The 18639-nt window shown below is 35.2% G+C and overlaps 1 protein-coding gene across 1 annotated transcript in view; it reads right to left on the bottom strand.

The window, feature by feature from the left end:
* The window catches only part of Kcnh5 (potassium voltage-gated channel subfamily H member 5), a 280612-nt gene that overhangs the window by 222783 nt on the left and 39190 nt on the right, over nt 1–18639 (bottom strand). Inside the window, exons 3-4 of the mRNA XM_026385185.2 lie at nt 14255–14361; nt 9438–9566 (exon numbers count right to left, since the gene is read on the bottom strand). Coding sequence (XP_026240970.1) covers nt 9438–9566; nt 14255–14361 — 236 coding nt within the window. The remainder of the gene's footprint in view (nt 1–9437; nt 9567–14254; nt 14362–18639) is intronic.

Below are 18639 nucleotides of genomic sequence, written 5' to 3'. Positions count from 1 at the left end.
CTTGTAACAGCAAAATGTTATTTCTCTCTTAAGAACGGCAGTGATATCTAAAAATTATGTTTGAAATACGTAGAATTCTAATAATGCTTTCTGAAAGAGCAGTAGCTTCTGGGAGAAAGAAATGTGAATTTAATGGGAAAGAAATTTCATCTGGGGCCTCAAATTGCCATTATTAAAATCATTAATTCCAAGGAATGTCAATGAGATGCAAACAAACAGAATAAAACCAACCATATCCTGAACCTGCCTCAACTATCCTTCCTCGGGTATCTAGTAGCTCTCATCTACTAAATATCTCATTAAAACTATTTGATGACTTCTATGGTACTACCTATTGTTGAGACATTTGCCAAACAACTTAAAAATGAAGGACTCCTACGGGTCTAAAGGAAAGATTTTAAAGGCATTATGAAATTCAGATGTGACAAAAGGTTAAGGAAGAAATTCTGGACATACACTAACCTAAAGTTACATTATACTTTACTACTATCCTTTATGCTAATTCTGATTTCATTTCTACTTTGAATTTCTCCCACCAAATTCAGCTCCTTCTATGTATTTAATAATTAGGTTGGGAAAGAAGTAAACTATCACCAGTGATGGACAGGCCTGCTTTCTTCTTCACTGATGGACCTCATCTGAGTGACTAGAATCCCAAAAAAAGTTAAGTTTTGGAATTATATACAGCCCTAAGGCTCACCCTGTACAATGTGAAGGAGACACAAAGAGGTACCAGATGCCACCGGCTCTCTAAAAACTCTATATCCATATAAAAACATGTAATCTCTCTCACCAACGCAGATTCTTCTCTTTGTTAGACCTAGGTGTTTATTTGGCATTGGCTGCCTCTTATTAAGATGCTCTACAGATGTCTGACATTCAACATGTCCAAAATTCACCTCATCACCATCTTGTCCCCCAGCCCCAACTCTGCATCATTCGTGCATTCCTGATCTTCATCTATTGCCTCATGATATTTCAAATTGCATATATCAGAAACTTGAAATTCACCATCCTCTGTTCACTATTTCCTACACATACATACACACACACACACACACACGCGCGCGCACACACACATACACCCAATCACTTCTAAGTCTTATAGATTATAATTTGTCAATAAATATCTCTCAAGTCTATTCCCTCCATCTTTATTATGTCACACAATACATCATCTTTTATCTGAGTTAGGTGGCAAGGTCCACATCCATACTGCTGACTCACAAAGTTCTTCCTAAAGCACAAACCTGACCATCCAATTCTCCTATTTCAACCCTTGAGCAGCAGCCTGAAGCTCCTAGGATAACACTGTATATCTTTGGCATACAGATTATTTAGTTTCTAACCACAAAGATTTGCACCATGTTTATCTCCTAATGTCTTCTCACACTGTATTCCAGCCTTCCTAAAACAATAGCACATTATGTGACAATTAATCCAAAGTAAAATCTACTAGAAATTCTCTGTCTACCCTATCATGTCCTGTGTTTCCATGTTTTTACATGTTATAACATGTTATAACCCTAAATGTCTTCTCCCTTCCCCATCTATTTGGTTAACCCTTACTGGGACCTTCAGATCAATTAAAGGATCACTTCTTTCTGGAAGCTTCTTCAATCCATCCCTAAGTGAGAGGTACCTTCCTCTGTACATTTGAGGCTGGGGCAAACAGACAGTCAGTGTAGGTAATGAATGATTGCGTCGAGAGTTGGAAATAAAATGCCAATCCCTCCAGAGCACTTCCCCTTCCTCCAACCTGTTGCCAAGGTCACCTGCCTCCAGGGAACCATTCCTCACAACAAGGAGTTGTCCATGAGTGTCCCTTGGGTGAATCCCTTCCTGACTTTCTGGGCAGCTCCTCTCCAGGATTTTGGTCACTGGTCATGTAGGCAAGATAAGGGGAGGAGGGGGCATAAGAAGAAGGGGAACCCAAAATGTTTAAAAGGGAGAGGACACCCCCACTCCCTCAGATACCAGCTCTGGATTCACTTCTTCCTCAGGTGAAGTCTGTGTCTGTTCTATCCTTTAAAAAAAAACTTCTTTTCTGCACTTGCCTTGGCATTTCTGGGGTGTTCAATCCTCATCACCAGCACAACAGGGTCCCAGAATCTGATTCTCAATTCCAGTATCACCTCTGGTCTCATACTCACACCATACTTTACACACCATACGTGCCACTAACCACACCAATGCAGGTGCTGATTGACATTGTTACTTTTGCTAAACTACTATTCATCTCTCCATACTTCAGTACTTGATACAGAGCTACCATAAAACAGGGCATAAAGAAGTAAATAAATAATTAGTTAAATTTTTATAACATTAAAAATCAGATTAAAAACAAACAACATTTTTGTTGTATTGTCATTGAGTTTTGGTTTGGTTTTGCTATATTGGCTAAAAGTGGCAAGAGTATCCTCAGATGGCAGTAACTACATTCGCCATCAGCATATTAAAAAATTATATGAGGATAATTTCCCTGTCTTATATCAGTTGACTATTATAATTATATAGACTATTTCTAAAACCTTCCAAGACAATCTGAAGATCACAATTCTAAGATAGGTAATATTGTACCCCTTTGTACATCTGAGTAGGATTAAAAGAGAAAATCATTTTTATTCCTATATACAACAAAGCTAATCTAGAAAACATTTTGAAAATAAAAGAATACACTAAAGGACTAAATTCAATGACACAAAGAATAATATGGAATCATTAAATGGTATGTGTTCTCTTATTTCATATTATCATACAGAGAAGTACATGTAAGAAGAGGAGAAACACATCAGTGGAATCTTATCATTATCTTCTGATTGTCTATTTCTAAATAAGGAAACACCCTCAAAAGCTTGCTCACATACATCTGTGTGTATATAACTTGATTAAAATATGTAATAGGTAATGATCATAAGTAATATAATCAAGGAATATTCCATCTTTTTACCTTATTTTATTTTCCTAAAGAAAAAAATTTGAAGCAGTGAAAATAAAACACATGTATTTTTTCCCTCCATATATAAAAATAGGACTCCCACTGAACTATAATAGAAAGAAAGTAAAAGAAAGATGCAATATTAATTCATCATTCTAAAAGTGTTTTCAGTTAGTTAACTCTGATTAAAGGTTGGTCTCACTTTAGATTATCCTGAACATAGAAGAAAAGGGAATTTATTAAGTAATATGAGTTTTCATGTTCTTTCTGTACCTGGTTATCAAGAAGGGTGACTGGCACATAGTGGTCATTCAATATGTTTTGCTGAATGAATGAATGAAGAAATGAATAAAAAATCTAAATAGGAATTAACACAGTATCTGCATTTTATGTACTTAAATCAAAATATAAAGAAAGAAATATGCTCAACTTTTAGTAGGTGTTAGCATAATTTATAACCTAAGGATTTGGACTGGGAAAGGTATCGAGAGGGGAAGGTAGAAGTTGAGGCTGTGGGTCAGGCGGGGGGATGTTGGAAGTACTAACAACTGGCTTCTACCGTCAGAAAAATCAAGGACCAACTAGCAGGGGGAAAAAAGGCAATGGCAAAGGAAGAACTGACTCAGACATACTGGTAGATTAAGGAGGAAAGATCTAGAAAGGATTCTTTCTTCCTGGAGAAATCAAAGCCAAAGGCAATTGTCAAATCGAGAGATCATTGAGGAGTTTGCTATCAAAATGCACTAAAGATGGAGAACCAATGCAAAGCCAAGAGTTGCTCATTTCACATTTAAAGCAATGGACGCACTGGAAGATACTCAGTAATCCTTTTGTCTACCTCTTCTCACTCCATCATATACCCAAATACTTCATAAATAAATAAATAAAATAGAACAGAAGCCATAAGAAACACAATAGCCTTCAAAGTCCCTTCTCTTCCCTCCACCTCCACATCAAGCCACAATGGCAGCTGGTTCTTGCCTGCACCTTGATCTCAGAGAACTGAGGATTTGCTCCTTCCTGATCATGCATATGCTCCATGCATGCACACTTGAGTTGCTTCTAGATTTTCACTATTATTAATAATGCCACACTGAACTTCCTTATGCTTATCCCTTTGTGCTCTTGAGCACATCTGGAATTGCTATGCTAGCAGTTAAGTGAGTTCATTTGATCTCTCACCAACCCCCATTGTACAGTCAAACTTTGAAAAAGTTGAGCAGCCACACTGTCTAGGTCAGAGAAAAAAAGATGTATCAGCAGTTCTAATGTTTCCCAGTGATACATTTCCTGGTCTCACCTTTATATAAACCTAACTGGTGTGACTGATTATTCAGCACAGTTTGCTGATGTTACTTAGATGTGGTCGATATGGGGTAATATGAACAGACAGCAGAATATGAAGAGCCTAATACTTGCTCTGTAAGTTGTTCATGGCATTATAAGAACATTTGTTCTCCTAAAAGCTCAGGATGCCAACTCCTTCTTAATAAAACATTAGTTTAGCTCTATTGGGTTGCAATTAACCTCTTTGTCATGGACTGCCTAATCTTAAAAATAAAAGGAAGTCACAGAGGCAGTTAAATCAATCTACTAGACTGCAACACAAGATTCTAATCTATAAGAAAAAAGCTTAGGTAAACAATTATGCTCCTGGCCACAGGGACTACATGGTATAATTACTCATATTTCATCTGTTGTCTCCTCTCTAAAGAAAACCATTGGCTTTCATAAGAAGGCTGCTACTTTTGCTGTTATTTTTATTCTACAGGAATTTTTTGTCTCAATTATTGGCAAGAAGATGCCATAACTATTTGGCACAGGGTAGTTCACACTGTAATTATCTTGGCAGTTTTGGAGTCTGTTTGAAAATACTGTACAGTATAAATGGGCAAAGATTTGGGCCATCTATTTTAGAACACATAAGGATAATCAACAGAATGGATTTCTTGGCTGTGATTTTTCCCCCTGGGTATTATTATAAATAATGTATCAGATACCATTGACTGATTATCTGAAAATTTCCAAGACTGTAATATCAGGAACAAAAGATAACAAGAATAATTTGCCCCTTTGAATTATCATTAGTTAATTTCTTTGATTCAAACAGTACCACTCTATAAGATGGAGCGTATTCCCAACCTGTGCTTAGTTTTTTTGTCTTTTTAATTTTTTTAGTTGTCAATGGACCTGTATTTTATTTATTTATATGCAGTGCTAAGAACCAAACCCAAAGCCTCACACATGCTAGGCAAGTGATCTACTACTGAGCCACAACCCCAGCCTGTGCTTAGTTTTTATAGGAAGAAAAGGGAGCAGGGGATTAAGGCAGCTATACCCCAAAACTAAGTTTTCAAAGGAAAGGGACAAGAAAACATGGTGTAATAGAGAAAACAAGGGATTTGAAATAAGCCACAGGCTGAATGCCAGTCTCTTTTAAGAGTAAAATAGAGATAGTAATACTAATTTTCAAAATTACAGGGATGAGCAATAACAAATATAAAATTCCTTCCATATATTAACTACTCCTCAAAGCTGATCTCTTCCCTTTCCGTAGGTTTTGCTACTGTCCGTTATGGTATAATCAAAGGTATTGTCCTCAGTTTTGATTTGAGGAAAAAAAAGCTAAATGTACAATAAATGAAATTCAATATTCCTATAAAGGTCATGAAAAGTAACTCTAGTGTCCAAGGCTGAGTCAAAAGCAAGTTTACTGCCTCCAAGTTTAGTGCTCTAGACCCAGATCCTTTGACATCATGGTGCTATCTTGAAATCTCACCTGCTACTTGCCAAGAGTTCCATGGTCTCCTTTTTTTGACTTGAAAAGTTGAAAAATATTATCAGGTCAAGATTTCAAAACACAATTTCCTATCATGCTGGCTTCAGATGAAAGATACAGTAGAATGATAACTCAATGGCATAAATATTTCATTTCTTTTGAATTTTTCATAATAAATATACAGCTCACATGAATAATAGAAAGTAGCTCATATACACCATTCATAGTTACATTATGCAATACTCCTCCAGTAATCTGTTACACATCTGGACAACGTGGAGGAATCTCAAAATTTTTTTTACAATAAGCTCTTCCTTTAAAAATTCTGGCACTGGAATTTTTATTTTTCATACTAATGCTTGACACAATGGGATCTGATTTTTCCTTCTATAAATTTTAATGTACACGACTAATAAACTCCTAGTTTGAAAATCAAATGCTCTAAAGTGGTTGGGCTTATTCATATTTCTTTTATAAAATCATACTTCATTCAGAGACTGTACATTACAAAGTACTCTGTGATTCTGACGTGGAGATGCAGAGAGATGGAGGTGGTGGCAGACCAAAGAAGGGACATTCATTTCAGAAGTAAATGTCAACCTTTCCAGATGAGCACCCCTTCCCTCCTTTCCCCAAACTCACTGTAAAATGCTGCCAACAACTTTCAAATTTCATTTGTATATGTGTGTGTGTGTGTGTGTGTGTGTGTGTGTGTGTAGTTGCTGACTCCCCACCATGAAGGTTCAACAGGTTGAAGCAATGAGAAAATTCTGCACATCTATACTTTTCTTGATCAGCTCCAACTGTATCATGAAAGCACTTAAATGATAACAGAAAACGGTATTCATCAATACAAACACAAACATATTGATGTGTATATATATGTATACATAAATACAAATATACACACACACATGCACGTGGCGGGGGCAGGGAGGGGGCATTAAAGCTTTTTACTCCGGTTGGTTGTCATTCATGTGTGGAGGCTACAAAAATACATTTGAAGAATATGTTGGGCTCAGCAAAAGAGAGGCACTCAGCAACTCAGAGAGACCCTGTCTCTAAATAAAATATAAAATGGGGTTGGGAATGTGGCTCAGTGGTTGAGTGCCCCTGAGTTCAATCCCCACTAGCCACCCCACACACACAAAAATGAAGACGTTGGGCCACAAATCAAATTATCAATCATTTTGTCTTCTATTTTAAAATATGTCACTTTACTGTATTCACTGTTACAGGGTTTTCACAGACGTGCCTTCACAGGTGAACATATTGAGAAAGTTCCACTGTATTCCTACTTTTCTGATGGTTTTTATCATGAATGGATGGGTTTTGGAAGGCAGAGCCAATCTTGCATAGGAGGGATAAATCCCATTTGGTTGTCAAGTGTAATTTTTTATATTTTGTTCTATTCAGTTTTTCTTGAGGAATCTTAGATATATATTCATGAAAAACACTAGATCCAATTTTTGTTGAGGAATTTTTTTACTACATTCATGAAAAACATTTCTTGTAATGACTTTTTTCTGACTTGGGTATCAGAATGGTACTGGCCTCACAGAATGAGTTAAGAAAGTTTTTTCTGCTTCCACTTCTGGGAGAGATTTGAAGACTGGTATTATTTCTTCCCTAAATGTCTACTGGGTTTTACTGATGAAACTATCTAGGAAATATTTCTTTGGTTTTGGAAGATTATTCAAAATTCATTGAAGTTTTAACAAATACAGAGCAATTAAGGTTGTCTTATTTTTTCCTTCAGTGAGATTTTGTAGTCTATTCTTCAAGGAATTGGTCATTTCATCTAAACTACCACAGGATGGTTCATAATAATCCTACACTATGTTGTCATGTCCCAGTGATGAATAGTGATGGACCTTCTTTAATCTATGATAGTGATAATTTGTTTCTTCTCCCTTTTTTCTTGGTTAGCCTAGCTAGAGATTTATTACCTTCCATGATCTTTACAAATAGCAACTTTGGATTTTGGTGATTTTTCTCTAAAGTTGTCCTGTTTTCTATTTCATTGATTTTTGCTCTAAGGTTTATAATTTCTTGGCTTTTTTGGATTAAAATGCTCCTCTTTGTCTACTTTCCTAAGATAAAAGCATGTTAATTTTTTAATTTTTTAGTTGTTGGTAAACCTTTATTTTATTTACTTATTTAAATGTGGTGCTCAGAATTGAACCCAGTGCCTCACTTGTGCTAGGCAAGCACTCTAGCGCTAAGCTATAACTCCAGCTCAAAAGCACTGTTTTTAGTGCATCCCACAACTTTGATACATTGTATTTCCATGTAAATCCAATTTAAGACTTTTTTAACCTTTGGATTATTTAGAAATATTTTACTTAATTTCAAAATATTTTGGGGATTTTTCAGATCTTTCTGTTGTTGATTTTTAATTTAATTCCATGTGTTCTGAGAACATATCTTTTAAGATTTTTATTTGTTTAAATTTGTCAGAGTGTTTTATGACTCAGCATGTGGTCATTGACGGATAGTTCATTGATGAATGAAGAACTATTCTTTGTCATACTTTGAAACTGGCACATTGTAAATTTTTTTCTTTAACAATTGATGCTAACCAGAAAATGAGCAGATATAATATTAATATGTGAACTCATAGGCAAGGAATAAACTGATATGATTTTTGTTTTAGAATTATAGTTGGAAAGCTTAAAGCTTCTGTGCCAGTTCTCCTTTAAAAAAAAAAAAAGGGCAATGTTTGCCAAATGCAAAAAGGAAGACATTTCATTTTTAGTCTCCTAAGAGATTATTAAAAATAACATAAAAACTACTTCTAAGGGTATTTGAAATTCTTCATTTACATGACACCAGTTTCTAATTTAAACATAATTGGAGAGAATAAATTACATAGAAAAGAGGTAAAAGCACACACACTGTAGGTTTCTATAGCTGTCTCTCTGGATGTCATAGTCAATAGACTCCAATAGGGAGGTTTGCATTTGGCCAACCGCTCTTGATGACAAAATTATACTTTACATAACCTAGCAACATCTACTCAAGAGAAAATGCAACAACTGAATAAATAAAAGCAAAGTAAACTGGAAAAGTCAGCTAATAAAACTCTAATTGACTGGACAAAATTCAATCAACTTATCAACACAGCTCTAGTCGGACTTCAGCCAAATCATCCCGAACTCTGTACTCTTTCAGTTCTAAAGCTCATCATGGTACAAGGTGCTGAAAGTCCAATTATGCTGATTCTAAATTAATGATGCCTTATTTAATTTCTTCCTTATGTCCTATCAGGGGTTTTTGTTGTTGCTGTTGTTTTGGTTTGGTTTTTGTACTGGGGATTGAACTTAGGGGCACTCAGCCACTGAGCCCCATCCTCAGCCCTATTTTATATTTTATGTAGAGACAGGGTCTCACTGAGTTGCTCAGAGCCTTGCCATTGCTGAGGTTGGCTTTGAACTCCCGATCCTCCTGTCTCAGCCTCCAGAGTCAAATGTCTTATTTTAATCCCCCCTATTATGTTAGTTAACTAACTATCTATTTCAACTTTGGATAGCAATGCTATTTCATACAGACAATGTGACTGAACAAAACTGATTCTGGGCAATTAATAGTGTGAATGTGCAGCAAAGGAGGGCCACACATACTAAAATTTTGTTTTCCAATGAAGTTTGTTAAAATAAGATGAAGAAGCTATTTAAGGAATAGACTACTTCTTAAGTGCAATAATTCTTTGACTATTACCTTTTGTTGAATCATCCTCTATCGGCTGCTTGAACAACGTAATATCCTTGAACGTGCACAGGAACAGGACTACCTTCTCATGTTCATTTCTTATTGGTGCAATTTGCATGTAAAACCAAACAGGGGTCCCTGTAACAGAGAGAGACAGAAGGGACAATAATGTGACCCAGCCATACCAATGCTCTTCTGCCTTCCCTCTTCCTTCAGCTTCCAATTGCTCTGCCAGGAATTAGCACCAAAACAACAGTATGTTCAATGCCACAAAGAATCCCAAAACCTTTATTTTTATGTCAACTACCAGTACTTCAAATTAAATAAACATTTTTCAACCCAAGATATCAAAATTCTAAAGTACAGCATAGAGTCTCACTTCACAAAGCAAGCACGTGAAGGCAGTCTCACTACCTAGGTAAGGCCAGTGTCACCTTTGGGTCTAGGTCCCTAAACTACTGCTTGTTCTCTTTTTGATAGTCTCACCAAGTGTGATCGCTCCTACAGGCTTCTCTCCTCTTGTCATTTTGACAAGTGTTTCCAATTAACGGCAACAGCAATACCTGATGCTCTGATAAGTATTCCTCCCGGAGGAACATCTGAAATGCTGCTTCTATCCTACGACTCTCTCATCAGTCAGATAAAGTTATAGTACACCTTCACTATTTTGATCGCATCCCCATATTAGAGAGAGGTCATCAACAACACTTCATGCCTGATGTACTGGGCTCTACCTGAAGCCTTTCAGGCAATCTTAAAGGAATAAAAGACATGTTCCTAACCTTTGAGAGTCTCAGGGGTGTTCACCAGCCTCTGCTTCTTACCCACCTCACTCAATGCATGAGGCCATACACTGTCACCCTTTTCTTCAAAGAATGGCTACAGTAGACCCAGGGAGAGGTTTTCAGAGCATCAAAGCCTAGGATTTGAAGAAACCAGGACCTGGCATATAGCAGATAATAAACCTATGCATAAGAAATGCCTTCAAAGAATAATTATCCATTAAGTGATAAAACACTGAAGGAATGCTCTATCAGAACCAAAGACACATTTTTCATCATATTTTCACCAATAGTGCAATAAGGCCCCTCCAAATATTCTCTCTTAAAGACACAAAGGTTTTTGAACAGTTTAGGAACTACGCAGGTGCTAACAGTCTGCAGGTGAGAGTAGATAGCCTTAGCAACTCCAAGTGAAAACCAATTAGGAAGCACCTTCATATTCATGTCCAAAAAAGTCACCCAATGCCACTGTAGAGGACAACTTGCTATTTAGACAAGATGAAGTAACTCAACTACCAAAAGAAGTCAGAGAATTAGAGAGAGTAGATTTCCATGGGAATATTCAGTTCTGGCAACCATGTCTTTTGTAACCCCAGCAGGGCTATGGAAGGACATGGCCCTTTCCAAAATAATTGCAGGATGAGACAGGGACCTTGAAAACAATCACATCATCTCCCACAGAGGCTTGTTCTTTGTCTTCAGTTTCTTATTTTACCCAGCGTGTCCAGGAACTGTGAGTGATGTGAACAGTTTTACAAATAACCAGACTCAGACATCGGTGTGTACATGGCCTATGGCTGTTCCAACACAATGAGCTTGAGGCAGAGGGTCATAAAAAAAGAGAAAAGGGCATAAAAATAAGTCGTTTTCCTAGGTCTGTTAGAAATCTGGACAGAAAGAGATGGTGTAACATTTCATGCCTTCCTATGAAAACAGCAACTTTTCAAATTCTAGCGGACAGGGCTGTCTTAAAAGCTGTTTTCAGATATCAAGATAGTTTTCTTTTTTTCAACTTTGCTAGCCAGTCTTCCCCAAGTAGGCTGAATGTCTGCCAAGCGGCTGGTGAAATATGGTTTATATTCTAGATTTGAGGTTCCTGGGTGGAGGGCCACTGAACACCCAGGGCAGGGCTTTGGTAGTGGTTACTTGGCCTAATCCTGAGGCTCATAGTTCTGCCTTTGTGTACACAGAGGGGCTATTTGAAATCATTACCCCAGAGCTACTATTTCTTTCCCCATAGTAGCAACAGCTAATCAGAGCACTGGACCTACAGAACAAAGACCACAAACTGAAATGTCAATCCTGAGACATACTAAATCAGATACCTCTATTTCCCCCACTTGCAAAATGATGTTTAACCTAATTACATAATGGAAGTGTTGGGAGGACTTGGCATTCCGGCATTCCCAAAACAGTTTCGAGACATGAGAATTTCCCTATTTAACATTTTTAGAAGTCACAAGAATATACTTTTTGCAGTCATGGTCAAAAGCTTTCAGCTGACATTTTACAAGGTCTTTTTTTTAAGCTGCTTTTAAATAGTAGAACTCCATAATAACACATAGATGATGCCTATCCTTCATATTAAAGCAAAAATCAAAAGTAAAATTCAATGCAGATGGTATTTTTAGAAAAAAGACAAGAGTTTGAATCCATGGTGTTGTGGGTTCTACCTCCTAATGGTTATATAAATATATATATATATATATATATATATATATATATATATATATATATATATATATATATATATAAAATGTTTTTTTCTTTTCACTCAGCCATCTGAAAAGAGCCAGACAGGCCTGAACTAGGTCAGATAATAATTTCAATTCATTAACATCAGGAAAAATATCTAAACTGCCCTGAAAGGAGACTTTTGGAACTATGAATATTAAGCTATCACTAATGTGATTTAAAGTCAATAAACAAAACAGAAATTTTACTAAGGTATTTTTGATAAACTCAGAAACTACAGACTTGGTTTTGATGTTAGAAAATCAAGCAAAGATTTGTTTGTTCTGTTTAAATGTCACAGTGCATAACCTTAGTCCTATGGAGTGTCCTTAAGTGTTCTTTGCTACACTTGGGCTACATATCTAAGTCATTCAAAGGCTAACAAACCATTTCATGAAAAATGCAAGTGGTTTTGGCGTATGGTTCTCCCATGAATTAACAATGTGTATTTGGAACTTGTGAAAAAGACCCAGAAGGCACAGAGAAACTGCCTTTGCTCTTACAGAGAAAAAGAGCAGATCATTCAGAATGGATTGCAGTCTAAATGATAAGCCAGATGACATTTGGCTGGGACTTCAAACAGATATATCTCTTTGGCCTTGATTCTAAAGATGAAGTGACTATTCATTTCAAGAAAGAAGGACAATTTAAGAAAGCAGCAAAAAGAGAAAAATGTAAGTGACCATATGAAAAAAATCACATTATAAAGGGGACTTGATGGTTGAGCACACTCATTGCTTTTTCCTTTGGTTGTTTTTTTTTTTTTTCCCTCCAAACTCTAATACAGAGAGTCTATGGCATGAGATCTGTGATCACATACTGGACAGTTAACCACACACAAATCTCATCATTTATATTAATTATAACTATAGGATGTTTATATGAAATATTTCCCTAGCTGACACATATACAAAAAAGCCAAATTTTAGAGACAACCTATAGTGGGAAAAAATGTTTATAAGCCAGAACATTTGATAAGGGTTAATATTCAAAACATAAGAAACTTCAACAATTCTATAGGAAGAAAAAAAATAACTTCCATTAAAAAATGAAGAAAGGACCCAAGTAGAACTTTCTCAAAATAAGATACACAAATGGCAAATAGGTCTGTGGAAAAAATATACTCAACATTACTAATCATTAGGAAAATGCAAATTAAGACCACAATAGATAGCCATCCCACCTATCAGAATTATTACTATCAAAAAGACAAAAGGTAAGTTTTAGCAAGGATAAGGAGAAAGGGGAACACTTATACACTGTTGTTATGAATGTAAATTAACACAGCCACTATGGAAAACTATGTGGAGGTTTCTAAAAAAATAAAAATAAAAATAGAACTAACATATGATGTAGCAGTCCCATTTCTGAGTATTAACCAAAAGGATTTGAAATCACTGTATCAAAGAGAATTCTGCCTTCTCATGTGCATGGAAACACAATTCATAATAGCCCCTTACAGAACCAACCTAAATGTCCATCAACAGAGGAACTGATAAAGAAACTGGGGTATACATACAAAATGGAATATTCGTCTGCCTTTAAAAGAAAGTTTGCTATTTGCAACAACATGGGATATACCAGGAAAATATTATGCTAAGTGAAATAAACCAGGCACAGAAAGACAGTACCACACATTCTCATTTTTAAGTGGAATTTAATTTAAAAAATCAAACTCCCAAAAAATCAGAGGAGAACTGTGAATAGCTAGCTGGTGAGTAATGAATAGAGTATGGATACCCTGAACAAAGGGATGATTTACTTCCTGTATGGAATGAAGTGAGAGGCTGGGGGTTGAGGGACTGAGGAAAGGATGGCCAACAGGTACTAAGCCTCAGTTAACAAGAGAAGCATCTGTGTGTGAGATCTATTACACAACACGGTGAATACAGTTAATAAAAGTGTACTGTGCACTTCAAAATCACCAAGAGGGTAAGCTCCAAATATTCTCGCCACAAAAAAATTGAGTATTTGAGATGATTGATATGCTAATTAGATAGATTTAAATATTCTACATTGGAATTATAAATCATGACATCACTTTGTACTCCATAAATATGTACAAATATGACAATTTATAACAAAAATTTTAAAAATAAAATGCATCCTATTTTCTTCCATTCTTTAAAAGGCTGTTTTCCATTGGTAGAATCATTTTAGAAATTTTGTTATCAAATTTCACCAGTAAATTGCACCCCCTCCACCAAACAAGAAGTGATCAAAGTTCACATTCTGTCTACATTGTAGCTTAACTACTATTTACCAAAATATAAAGAGTTGGCTTATCTTACTAATATAAGAAATACCTACTGTTTTTTTTGTACAAAAGAACTTCAAAGCAGTTTGACTCGTAGTTGTCAAAAGTCTGCCTGACTTTCTCAATGGTCTTCTTGTCGGTCAATTCCCCATACATAAAACTGGAAAAGAAAAAATAAAAAATAAATAAAACAAGCTTCAGTTTTGTGTTGCTTTTAAAATGCTACATAAAATCATAAGTCATCTTTGATTTAAGCATTCAAATATGCCTACAAACCAGAAATGTTGCTCCCATACAATGAGCTAAAATATATAGAACATTATTTACATAAATTTTTTTGAGCTTGAGGCTTACAACATAATGCTATAGGACACATATACACAGTAAAATGTTAACCCATATTTTCATTATGATTTCTAAACTACTTGCTAACAGCTAACTTAAGATGTTATAGATAAAAGGAAAGAGAGAGAAAATAAATACATAAATAAATAGATAGATAGATGGATAAATAAATAAATAAATAAATATTGGGGACAGGGAGTCCCTGCTTTACACAATTCCTCTGTGCATGGATTTTCATTACCACGAGTTAGTTAAATAACACCAATTTCATAACAACAACATTCAAATTTCAGTTACCACACTATATTAACAAAGTAACTGGATAAGTACAAACTTCACTGCTAGTTACAAAACATGAGTACAGTCATTACCCCTTATCCATTGTTTGGCTTTTTGTGGTTTCAGTTACCTATGGTCAACATTGATACAAAAATATTAAATGACAAGTTCCAAAATAAACAACTTATAAGTTTAAAATTGTGTGCTATTCTGAGCAACAATATAAAATCTCTAACCTTCTTTCTCTTTCCTATCCAGGATGTGAATCATCCCCTTTTTCCAGAGTATCCATACTCTATATGCTACTCACCAGTTAGTTACTCTCTACTCATCTCAGTTACCAAATCAATTGTTGCAGTTTTGCAGTGTTTATGTTCTAGTAACCCTTATTTTACCTACCAAGGGTCCCAAAGTGCAAGAGTAGTGACTCTGGCAATTCAGATAGGCCAGAAAAAAGGCATAAAGTGTTTCCTTTAAGTACCAAGTTTAAAAAGAAAAAGTCCAATAGGATACAAGAAGATATTTTGATAGAAAGAACATTAAGAGAGAGGAAGAAAGAAAAATAAATAAATAAAAAATAAAAAGAGGCTCTTAGACTTATGGGACATAAGGGGACTTATGAGACACCTGGGGATTTCAGAAAATAGAGAGAAAGGAAAGGGTATAGAAAACCTAGTCAATGAAATAGCACAAAACTTCCCTAATCTTGTGAAATACATAGACATCCAGGTCCAGAAATCCCAAAGGACCACAAACAGATTTGACCAAAAAATGTCTTTGCCGTGGCATCTTATAAACTGTCAAAGTTCAAGACAGAATTCTAAAAAGAACAAGATAAACTCATCATTCATAATCATGTCACATTTAAAGGTATCCTTATTAGACTATTGCTAGATTTTTCAGAAGAAATCTTACAGACTAGAAGGGAATATGATGTCAAATTTAAAGTTCTGAAAGAGAAAAAATAATAATATTATATTCAACAAAGCTATGAAGAAATGAAAAAGAATTAAAGACTTTCTAAGAGAAACAAAAGTTGAGAATTCCTCACCACCACAATAAACTTACAAATTATACTTAATTATTATATATATTATATATAATATATGTGATTTATATTCCATAATTAAAGGACATAGATTGGATGAATGGAATCTACATATAGAAGTGAAAGACTCATGAAAATATATGAAAGTATAAAATCCACAGAAGAGCAATTACACAAAAGAGAAGTGTCTGTTCAGGTCCTTGGCCCATTTATTGATTGGGTCATGTGGTTGGGTTTTTTTGTTTCTGTTTTGGTTTTTGGTTTTGTTTTGTTTTGTTTTTTTAGTTCTTTATATACCCTAGTGATTAGTGCTCTATCTGATGTGTGAGGGGTAAAAATTTGCTCCCAAGATGTAGGCTCTCTATTCACCTCACAGATTGTTTCTTTTGCTGAGAAGAAGCTTTTTAGTTTGAGCCCAACTCATTTATTGAATCTTGATTTTAATTCTTGTGCCACAGGAGTCTTATTAAGGAATTTGGGGCCTAATCCCACATTATGTAGATTAGGGCCTACTTTTTCTTATATTAGACACAGGGTTTCTGGTTGTATTCCTAAGTCCTTGATCTATTTTGAGTTGAGTTTTGTGCATGGTGAGAGATAAGGGTTTAATTTCATTTTGCTGCATATGGATTTCCAGTTTTCCCAGCACCATTTGTTGAAGAGGCTATCTTTTCTCCAATGCATGTTCTTGGCATCTTTGTCTAATATAAGATAAGGACCTGAAGAGTTACTTCTCAGAAGATGATACACAATCAATCAACAAATACATGAAAAATGTATTCATTATCACTAGCAATTAGAGAAATGCAAATCAAAACCACTCTAAAATTTCATCTCACTCCAGTCAGAATGGCAGTTATTATGAAGACAAACAACAATAAGTGTTGGTGAGGATGTGGGGAAAAGGATATACTCATACACTGCTGGTAGGACTGCAAATTGGTGCAGCCAATATGGAAAGCAGTATGGAGATTTCTTGGAAAACTGGGAACGGAGCCATCATTTGACTCAGCTGTCCATCTCCTCAGTCTATACCCAAAGGACTTTAAAAAACAGCATACTACAGGCAAATAGCCACATCAATATTTATAGCAGCACAATTCACAATAGCTAAACTGTGGAACCAACCTAGATGCCCTTCAGTAGATGAATGAATAGAAAAAAAATGTGGCATATATACACAATGGAATATTACTCAGCAATAAGAGAGAATAAAATCATGACATTTGCAGGTAAATGGATGGAGTTATAGAAGATAATGCTAAGTGAAGTTAACCAATCCCCAAAAAAACAAATGCCGAATGTTTTTTCTGATATAAGCAGGCTGATTCATAGTGAGGTGGGTGGGGAGCCTTGGAGGAATAGAGGACCTCTAGATAGGGCAGAGAGGTGGGAGGGGAAGAGAGGGGGCATGGGGTTAGCAGTGATGGTGGAATGTGATGGGCATCATTATCCAAAGTACATGTATGAAGACACAAATCGGTATGAATATACTTTATGTACAACCAGAGATATGAAAAATGTGTGCTCTATATGTGTAATAAGAATTGTAATGCATTCTGCTTTCACATATAAATTAAAAAATTACATTAAAAAAGAGAAAGAGAAAAGGAGTGAATCTTATCAATACAGAAAACCACTAAACTATAGAGATAAATAAGAGAAGGAAGAATAGGATAAAGGATATTAAAAAAGAAGAAGAAAATTAATGAAATGACACAAACCTTTACATACCAATAACAACCTTGAATGTAAGTGAATTATATTCCCTAATTAAAGGACATAGATTGGATGAATGGATTAAAAAGAATAAACCAACAACATGCTGCTACAAGAAACTTATTTCACCAGTAAGGACACAGTGACTAAAAATGAAGAAATGGAAAAAGAGTTTCCACACAAACAGAAAATAAAAGCAAGCATAAGTAGCTATACTTATATTAGCTAGAACAGATTCTAAATAAAAAGAAAAAAACTGTCATAGTGACAAAAAGAGTCACTACATTATGATTAAGGGATCAACTCAACAAGAGGTATAAATTGTCAATGTTTATGCACCTAATACCAGAGTACCTAATTTTGTAAACCAAACATTATTAGATTCAAAGAGAGAGGCTATGATAACACTATAATAGTTGGGGACTTCAATACCTCACTTTCATCAATGGACAGATCATTCAAACAATCAACAAAGATCAGAGATGGACCAAATGGAAATGACCGACATTATAGAACATTTCCAAAAGCTGCAGAATACACATTCTTCACTTCAGCACATGGACATGCTTTGGGATAGGACAGATATTAGAGTGCAAAACAAGTCTCAACAAATTCAAAAAAAATTAAATAATTTCCTGTATCTTGTCTGACAACAATGGAGAAAAAACTAAAATCAACAACAAAAAGAACTTTAGAAATTGTACAAATATGTGAAAACTAAATAATATGCTTTGGCACAAACAGTGAGTCATTGAAGAAATCAAAAGGGACACTGCAAAATTTCTTGAAACAAATAAAAATGGAAACACAATATACCAAAACTTACGAGATATAGCAAAAGTAACACTAAAAGGGAAGTTTTAGCCATAAGTGATAGCATTTAAAAAAAAAAAAGAAAGATTCATTTAAACAACCTAAAAAAAATCTGTCTCAAAGAATTTCAAAGGAACAAGCCAAGCCCCAAATTAGTAGATAAAGAGAAATACCAAAGATCAGAGCTGAAATAAACAAAACAGAGACTAAAACAACCACACAAAAGAATGATAA

This window comes from Urocitellus parryii, chromosome 6 (genome assembly GCF_045843805.1).
Source record: "Urocitellus parryii isolate mUroPar1 chromosome 6, mUroPar1.hap1, whole genome shotgun sequence".
NCBI lineage: Eukaryota > Metazoa > Chordata > Mammalia > Rodentia > Sciuridae > Urocitellus > Urocitellus parryii.
This window is presented reverse-complemented; position numbering and strand designations above follow the sequence as displayed.